The 9,748-nt window shown below is 33.3% G+C and overlaps 1 protein-coding gene and 1 non-coding gene across 2 annotated transcripts; one reads left to right on the top strand and one right to left on the bottom strand.

Annotated features, from left to right (window-relative positions):
* Positions 1–1,350: 1,350 nt before the first annotated feature.
* Positions 1,351–1,432, bottom strand: TRNAS-AGA. The gene has a single exon. It is a non-coding gene; the product is annotated as a tRNA-Ser (tRNA).
* A 3,559-nt stretch (positions 1,433–4,991) lies between these two features.
* Positions 4,992–9,358, top strand: LOC123201789 (diacylglycerol kinase 5-like). The gene is made up of 13 exons (XM_044617344.1): positions 4,992–5,325; positions 5,898–6,105; positions 6,185–6,307; positions 6,384–6,512; positions 6,617–6,702; positions 6,873–6,996; positions 7,102–7,150; positions 7,360–7,442; positions 7,908–7,981; positions 8,252–8,326; positions 8,495–8,582; positions 8,677–8,793; positions 8,941–9,358. Exons 1-13 carry the CDS (start codon positions 5,222–5,224, stop codon positions 9,262–9,264), a joined length of 1,584 nt encoding a protein of 527 aa, XP_044473279.1. The 5' UTR covers positions 4,992–5,221; the 3' UTR covers positions 9,265–9,358.
* Positions 9,359–9,748: the final 390 nt, after the last annotated feature.

Here is a 9,748-nt window from a genome sequence, read left to right as displayed (position 1 = left end):
TGTCACTTGATTCTTAGAATTACCAAAACTCACACAAGCTTTATTAAGTTGATCAAGACAAATAACACTTAATTACATTATATCACATCATGTATATACTAAAAAATTAGTACGCATAACATTGTTTTATGTTTAAAAGTAATATCAGTGCTTACGAAGGGTGGTTTAAATTTGATTCAAATAAAAATGATTCGATTTAATTTGAGTTTATTCAAACCGAATCAAGCCATGGATTTGAAATATAAATTCAAATCTAACCGAATTAAATACCTCTTAACTTGAGTTTGACTTAATTTTAAAAACAAGTTGAATCTGGCCAATGGATTCATTCAAATTCGAATATAATTAAACCAAACAGAGATAACTTTCAAGACTGAGCTGGCTCGGATCATATCCAACCCTACTTGAAGGAGCAATTAATCTATGGATCAAACGTGGGAATGGTGTAGTGTGAGACAAATCATCACTGGGTGCTTTGTCTGATCCAAAATTACTCAATCATATGATGATATACATCAATGACAATGGTCTGATCCAAATTAATAGTCTTGATCAGATTGATATTGGATCTATTTATATAATCTTAATCTGGAAATAGTGCTTTTGAAATTCAATGTCCAAATTAGTTAACGAAAGTGAAAGCTGAATAAATCTAAATTACTTGCCTACTTACTTTCATCGATCATCAATTATTCTATGAAATTAAATTACAATTGGCTGGCTAAACTTGACCGTCCCCCATTTTATAAGGCCAGCGTTTCTACGTGCTTGAAAACGAAATATGTAACCCTCAATAATGTCACCCACGGGCTCTAAGAGATAGTTTGACTAACAAGAGTTATAGAATTCTCGTTTAAGTTCAAAAAAGAGCATAAGTTTAAGACTTAATAGCTCAAAAATAAAATAAACTTTTAAATTATCTGATTTAATGATTATAGAACAGTCCCTAATACCTGTAGAATAACTTGAGTGGGTTCTTCGTCAGGAAAAAAAAATTTCTCCAAAGGATAGCTTGACTGGTAAAACCTATAAAATTCTCATTTAGGTTCAAAAGATGATGAAGGTTTAAGATTTACTAACGCAAAAGCAAAATGAAACTCCTGAATTACCTTGTTCAATGATTGTGGAATGACCCCTAATATAAACAGATCAATTTGAGTGAGTTCCTTTTCCCGAAAAACAAACAAAGACTAGGAATTACCCAGTTTAACAATTGTGGAACGACCCTAATGGAAGCAGGCAACTTGAGTGGATTCCTCGTCCTAAGGATTAAAAAGAGTCACCCACCCCTGTTAACCTTGTATTAATATTTATTATTAAAGGTTAACACCCAACTGCCAAGTGTCGAAGCGTGAACGGCAGGATTCGAACCTGCGCGGGCAGAACCCACATGATTTCTAGTCATGCCCGATAACCACTCCGGCACGTCCACTTGTTACTGTAGTATTTGTTATTAATTAATAAATTATAAGATATTAGAGAGCAGTTGAGGATAATTGTGAATATATTTTAGATTTCATTGTCTGTCTCTTAGGGGTGAATAATAGCTTCCAGGTTGGATCCAATCAAGTTAAATTTAAACTAGAAAGAGTATCAATTTGATTTGATTCACAAATTAGGTGGATAATTCGATTCAATTCAAACTCAATTCGTGATTTGATTCGAATTATATTAAATAATTATTAAAATGATATTATTTTATTCATTATTTGATAAAACGATATTTTTTTGTTAATTAATCACTAATTTTACCCATGAATCGTAATCATAAATATAAACCATAAATTTAAGTTAAATTTAAATTAAATTTAAACTAAATTATTTTTAGTCAAACCTAACTTAAATTACCTTTACTTTTATTTCAATAAATTCAAATTAAATTATTTTTTATTCAAACTGAACAATCATCTTCCTTATGAACTTTCCCATCAAAGTCAAAATATACATATATTTTATTTAAAACTAAGTTCAATCAAATATTATTTCAATAAAATTGTGTATATATATTTTGAATATATAAAATAGATACATAAATGATATATTATCATATAAACAGATAATTTTAAATTAAATATAAGATAACATTTAATCACATAATACATATATCTAACATCACTCATATCAATTTCTTTATAGTGATTGACCATATATTAAAAATAATAACATGTCAATTTATATTTAAGTAAATTAGTGGCAATCATGATGATACATCCACCCACGGTCTCATTTGACATTGATATAAAAGTGAAGTTATAAGAGGGCCAAAACACTTATTTCCATCTAAAGTATGTTAAATCTTAAATTGATACCCATTAAGTATTAAAAATCGGCTAAAAGACTTATTTCTATTTAAGATATAATAAAATCTTAAATTTTTACCTTTTAACTTTCAAAAACTCAAACACTCATCTATGAGCTTAAAAGGATTAAAATTTTTAGTTAGAATTAAGGATAAAATTGTTATTTAACGAAATATTTTAAAAAATAAAAGTTTGTCTCATTTTACCCATTGTTTTAAAAAACTAACAATTTTCCCCCAAAATTAAATTTTGAAAAGTGACATTTTCCCCTATTTAAGATTTCAAATTTCGTTAATGAATTTTCGATGAACAATGATCTATCTCTCTCTCTCCCGACAACATGTCTCCCTCTGACCAATGACATCTGGATTCAACAAATTTATACGAAATCCAGACGAAGAGTCAAATCTTTTTATCTAGACCTTTGTTGTCCAAATGAAGTTGGCTTCATTTGGATGATGATGACGATCCAAATGAGGAGTCGTTCTCGTCTAAAGGAGGACGACTCCTCATCTGAACCATCATCATTGTCTAGACAAAGAGTTTTGACTCTTTGTCTGGATTTCATCAAATTTAGTCGTCATCAGTTTGAGGGAAAGAGCTAAAAGGAGAGACGTCGTCAGGACGGAGAGACTTCAAGCATCGTTCACTAGAAATTTGCTAATGAAATTTGAAACCCTAGGTATGGGGGGAAAACGTCACTTTTCAAAACTTAATTTTAGAGAAAAATTGTTAGTTTTTCAAATTAAAGGGGTAAATGATATAAACTTTTATTTATTTTTAAATATTATTGTTAAATAACAATTTTACTCTTAACCCTAACAAAAAATTTTAACAGATTTTAGTTTATGAGTTAATGTTTGGGTTTGTAAAAGTTGGAGAGTGGGAGTTTGGAATTTTGCTATGCCTTGGGTAAGAATAAGTCCTTTGGCCTTAAAAATCTAAAATTCCACCTGTAAAGTATTAAAATTAACAAAATCAGTTAGTTTCAATCGTAAAATTATCATTTAATCAATAATATATTAAATATAATAAAATTTTATCTCATTTCTCCATTAGTTAGAAAATTAACAATTTTTCTCATGATTAAACTTTGAATTGTTACATTTTGCCCCTGTTAAATTTCCATTTCTCCGGCAAATTCTTTTGACACTTTCTTCCTCTAACGACCGGAATCCATTCTCCCCCTTCAATGGTGCCAATATCTATGAAGGTGTCTTCATCTTCGTCAAAGATGAAGATGCTCTCAAAGGGAGAGAAGGGATTCCAGTCACTAGAAGGAGAGAGCACTAAAAAAATAGAAACCTAATATAGAGAAAATATAACATTTCAAAGTTTAATCTTGATAGAAAAATGGTTAATTTTCTAAATAAAGAGGGGAAATGAGATAAAGTATTATTATTTTTAATATATTACTAGTTAAATAACAATTTTACCTCTAAAATTATCTAATTTATTAATTTTAATTTTCTATAGGTAAAAGTTTGAATTTTTAACAACAAACTTTGGGTGGGAATTAGTGTTTTGTCCTTATACAAAACTTCCTTTGTTTCCAAAAGGCCAAAGGACTTATTCCTCCGTCCCCCCTTCCCCCCAAAGTATGTTAATTTCTCAAGTTTTCCTCTGTTAACTTTGAAAATCTCATTTACCTATCCATGAGCAGTTAAAATTAACTGAATCTATTAGTTATATCATTTTTCCCCATAAAACCCTAAAAACTAACAATTTTTCCCAAACCAAAGTTTCCAAAAACAGTATTTTCCCCCTAAGGTTTCTAAACTTTCAAATTGAATTTTTCGATAATGATCGGCAATCTCCAAGCTAATTATCTTCCTCTCTGACATCTCCTCCTTTCGACCGTGCTCCTTCCTGTCCTCTTCGGCATCGTCATCAACGAAGAAGTTTTTGTCAACGATAAAGACTTTTCGTCGATAAAAACAACAACGCCAAGGAGAACGGGAAGGAGTACTATCAAAAGGAGAAGACGTCAAAGAGGAAGAGAAGTAGACTGGAGATCGTCGATCATTATCAAAAAATTCAATCTGAAAGTTTGAAAACTCTGAGGGGAAAAATGTTGCTTTTGAAAACTTAGATTGGGAGAAATTATTACTTTTTAGGGTTTAGATAGAGAAATAAAATCAAATTTAAATTTATTTTTAATATTATAAATAAAATGATAATTTTACTCTCAAAACCGTTAATTTTAACAATCTATGGGTGGGTAAATAGGTTTTCAAAGTTAACAGGGGAAATTTGCCTAATCAACATACTTTGGGTGGGAAATGGTGTTTGGCCTTTCCAAAATCTCAAACAATCAAAGTCAACCCGGATAATTACCAACTCTAATTTAAAAATTAATTAACTAAACTGTCAAATCAATACAAATTCCACAACATCTATTTTCACCCAATAAAAATTCGCCACCACATTTAATTGACCAATCAACTAAAACAATTCCACATTCTTTTGATGATCTCGTCCACACTCAATAATCTCTTCCCCTTTGCAACCCAAATAAATATAACAAAATCACCTAATCCGATTCCATGCATGACAGCTCCAAACAAAAACGAAAAGCAGTTGGTGATTCTGAATCTCAGAGTTTGAAATGGTAAACCAACGAAATAAATATAGCAAGTTCTAGAAAAACAACAATAAAGAGAAGCTTCTCAGTTCCTTTCAGGATTCTTTGTGGGTCTCTTGTGGTTTCTTCTTTGTTAAGCAAAACCGCGGTGTTCCTTAACGATGTTTCCGGGAAAGAGAGCTTCCGAGAATAGCTTATAGCTCGCAGTCTTTCTATACTTTGATAATTCGGGTGATCTCTCTTTCTTGAGAAACATACAACCAATTCAATTTCGGCCGAGTTTTTGCATTGATGGAAATATATTCTTTTAGTTAGGCTGTTACATTACGGTTTAACGATGGATAACAAACAGAGACTACGAAAAAAAAGGGAACTTTTTACCAGTTTATCTTCTGCTTCTGGGAAATTCTTCCGACCCTTTCATGATCTTCTATCAAAGAGGTAGCTGAATGAATGTGAGAATATCGAATGAGTGCTTTTTTTTTTTCCTTTTATTTTGGGTGACTAATTAGAATTATTCTAGGTTTGTGTTGGGAGAATATGACAAATAGATCTGTGACAGTTTTAGAATTTGAATCTAAATACTTGGGAATCTGGAATTTGAAGAAATTCTTACGTTTTTCAGAATTGAAATGACAGATTCTTTCTGGTTTTGTGGAAAAAGGAATAAAGTAGTTTGAAATATAGTGGCATGTAAGCTTCCAGTTGTGCTTCCTTGATGAATTTGAGCTGGTTTGAAACGCCAACGACACAATAGAGGAAAAGTTTTTATGATGGGGTCTTAACTATTTCGCTTTTCACCCTTTTTCATTTCTGCATTTTGTTTTTTATTTTTGTTCTGTTTTTTCATAAATGTGTGTGCAGCCTGATGACCCCTAGCTTCTCTAAAATGTTTTCGGCTCTGCTTAGAGTTCTAAACTGCATCACAAAAAACTTGTGTGCCATTGTGAACTTACAAATTTGTTTCTATTTACTAATTCGATTTTGGTGCCTTATTTTGATATAATATGCAGTTCGGATGAAGCAATGGCTGTTTCCAAATCCAAGAGTGTCTTACAGGATTATCATATTCCAAATTACATTCTTATAGCTGGATCTGAGCCCAAAAATGCTTCCCATATACCTGCTTGTCCAGTGATAGTGTTCATTAACTCCAGAAGTGGTGGTCAATTGGGTGGGAAACTTCTTGTCACTTATCGTTCTCTTCTTAATGAAAACCAGGTAATTGAAGGAATTGTACATTTGTGATTATGATTAGTTTGTTTTCAGTGGAATTGATGGTAGAGTGATCAAATTTCAGGTTTTTGATTTGGGAGAAAAGGCCCCTGATAAAGTACTTCATGTACTTTATGCCAATTTAGAAAGGTTAAGGTATGCTGGAGATGTCTTGGCTGCTGAAATTCTGAAGAGATTGAGAATAATTGTGAGTAGGCTTGTCCAGAAATATTTTCCTTTTCAAATGTTCTTGATTGACCTTCATATTTGTGCTCAAAAATCAGGTTGCCGGGGGAGATGGCACAGCTGGATGGCTTCTTGGAGTTGTTTCTGATCTTAAACTACCTTATCCACCTCCAATTGCTACAGTGCCATTGGGAACTGGAAACAACCTCCCATTTGCATTTGGTTGGGTAGGTTATATCTTCAGCTGTCTCTTGTACCTAAACTTAGAGAATGCCAATCTTATAATGAATTTCTGTCTTGATATTATACCATGTATCTGGTTAATTGTCAGGGAAAGAAAAATCCCAACACAGACCGTCAGTCTGTTCTGTCATTCCTGGAACAAGTAAAGATTGCGAAAGAAATGAAGATTGATAGGTAATAAATCCATAATGGCTTAGAGTATTATACCACCGAAGCTAACTTATTCCTGGCATCACCACTTAGCAATCTGTTGCACTAGACTTTTCCCTGTATTCATTTATACTTATATTTTCCCTATTGGGATATCTATATCTACCAATCATATATTTTCTTTATCATTTTAGCTGGCATATTCTCATGAGAATGAGGATTCCTAGACAAGAGCCATGTGATCCCATTGCACCTCTTGAATTACCCCATTCTTTGCATGCATTTCATCGTGTCTCTGAAAATGATACACTGAATGTGGTAAGTCTTTCCTTTTATTGTTATTTTGTGTGTGTGTTTTTAACATATTACACGCAAATTTGACATCACTTGCTTACTGTCAAATGATTTGTTCAATGTTCTCAGAAGGGTTGCCACACATTTCGTGGGGGATTTTGGAACTACTTCAGCATGGGTAAGAAAATTGAATTTTATGTCATAATATTTCAGACCCTTGTAAAGGATGAACATTGAAACACATTTAGTTTTTAATTTCAGTAATCATATGAAGATTATCCGGAAATGATGTTTGAAAGGAAAACTTAATTGTTGTTTGGTGGCATCCAGTTTTTGTTACACCAGTGTAGCTGCTAAGTAGTTGACCTGTAAGTTTCTCTTATACAGGAATGGATGCTCAAGTGTCATATGCTTTTCATTCTGAGAGGAAGTTACACCCAGAAAAATTCCAAAATCAGTTAGCGAATCAGGTATCAAAATCTTTACCATATGGACTTCAGACAGAATATTCACACATTGCTTGATTTTTAGTCCATAAACCATAGATCAAACTTATCACATCTTTCTATTAGTTCAACATGTCCTATCAAAACATTTCTTTCATAGGTCTGTCTAAAGAATAAGTTAAGTTGCCAAATATAAGTTATCCCATCTTTCTATTACAAGGACCTCAGCTCTTGTTCATGTTATCAGGACCTCAGCTCTTGTTCATGTTATCATATATTCTCTTCAAGTTTGGCTCATTTCTCCCTGCTTTTGACTTATGTATCATTGCACTCATTTGAATTTTAACAGTATAAATGCGTTTTGAATCATTTCAAACAAAGTCAGGATTTCAGATTTTTATAAGTTGTGCTTCACTTTTCTTCTCCTTAATTTAAAACCTTGCAATAATATTTTCCAACTGCTGACCTTCTTTCTTTTCTGTGGAGCAGAGTACTTATTTGAAGATTGCTGGTACTCAAGGATGGTTTTTTGCTTTTCTTTCACAACCATCTTCGCAATCACGGTGAATAAGTCCATTAATGATTAAATTGCTTATTATAATATATTAATCGTTTCATGGTCGAGTCTATTGAGAAGAACATGCCTGAGGGCTTGATGTTATGATCTATGCCCTCTCGGCTTAAGTATGTTGATCATGATTTTTCCTTGGTTTCTTTTCATGTTTTTTTCATTTTCCTGAACTTCTTGAGGCTAAGGGTATTATTTATTCTTCTAGTTACTAGCCTTCTGTTTGGTTGTTAATGTTTCTGAGAGTGGCTTGATTTCAATACAGGAACATAGCACAGCTAGCAAAAGTTAAAATCATGAAAAAACAAGGCGTGTGGGAGGAACTCCATATACATCACAGGTGAGGTTAAATGTTCTGATCCTACTATAGGTACTGATCCAACTGAGTGTCTTATGTTGTTTCTTGTCAGTAAAACTGTGTTGACCTTTATCTTGTATATTTGCATTTGATTTAGCATTCTGTCACTTTTCACTCCAGTTCATTAACACTTTGTCTTTTGACATACAGCATTAGATCCATTGTTTGCCTCAACTTGCCCAGTTTTTCTGGGGGACTTGATCCTTGGGGAAAACCATTGAGGAAGAAACTACGCCAGGTTAGTTCCCATTTTTTATATAACTTGTGGGTTATGAACTGAAAACACATTTTCACCAATTAGTTACAAATTCACTAAAACTTTTTATTTCCAGAGGGGCTTGACTCCTCCATATGTAGATGATGGCCTCATTGAGATAGTTGGTTTTAGAAATGCTTGGCATGGACTTGTTTTGCTTGCTCCAAACGGGCATGGGACTCGTCTTGCTCAGGTATGTGATGAAGCATAACTCTACTTTCGAACTCATAATGCTTAAATTTTCCCTTGAATTGTTAACACAATATCTCCATACTACAATATGTGATGTGCAGAAATCTTTATTAGCTTTAGTATTTTCTATTTTTCATTGTTTATGCAGGCAAACAGAGTACGGTTTGAGTTCCAAAAGGGCGCTGCTGACCATACATTTATGAGAATGGACGGTGAGCCATGGAAACAGCCTCTCCCAGTTGATGATGACAACGTAGTTGTGGAAATTTCTCACCTTCGCCAAGTGAGTATGCTTGCCATCCCCGGTTGCCGGTCGAGAAGCATATATGATCTGCCGCCCGCCAGTTTCCCTGATGCCGAAAGCAATAGTGTCAAGGAAGAATATGACGAAGATTGGGAAGAACGAAGGAAGTTTGGCGCTGCTGACTCATTTAAATTTCCAGATGAGATTGATATAGCTCATTTCAGTTGAACTACAGACTGCTAAACTTATTTTCCCTATTTTTCCAGGTCTATAACATCTCCCCAGTGCTAAACCGATTGGTTTCACTTGGTTTTCATTATAAGTGCACACGGATAAAATTAATTTTATATCGTACAGACTGCAAAAGGGTTATCTTCCCACAATTCTCTTTCAGTTTTGATCATTACCAAGATCTAAGATAAAGTTTTGTAAACTTTCCAGGACAATGGTTTTCCTCACTAACAGAATAAACTCTTCCAAAGTCATTGAGTCCATTTTTTGAAACCAGAAAAATACAAGACTAACATTGTATTATACAATACAAGGTTGGCATTTTTGTCGAAGAAATTGAAGGAAAATTGGCGTTTTCGACCTCACATTCCATGTCTGATTATGTTGGTGATTGTTTAGGCAGAAATACTCATTTAGTAGTTAGTAGGGATGTAAACACAATTACTTGGGTCCGGGGGCCTATCAAAGCCTGGGCAGGTCT

Source organism: Mangifera indica, chromosome 18 (genome assembly GCF_011075055.1).
Source record: "Mangifera indica cultivar Alphonso chromosome 18, CATAS_Mindica_2.1, whole genome shotgun sequence".
Classification (NCBI taxonomy): Eukaryota; Viridiplantae; Streptophyta; class Magnoliopsida; order Sapindales; family Anacardiaceae; genus Mangifera; species Mangifera indica.
Note: the sequence above shows the minus strand (reverse complement) of the source record. Positions and strands in the feature narration are given on the sequence as shown.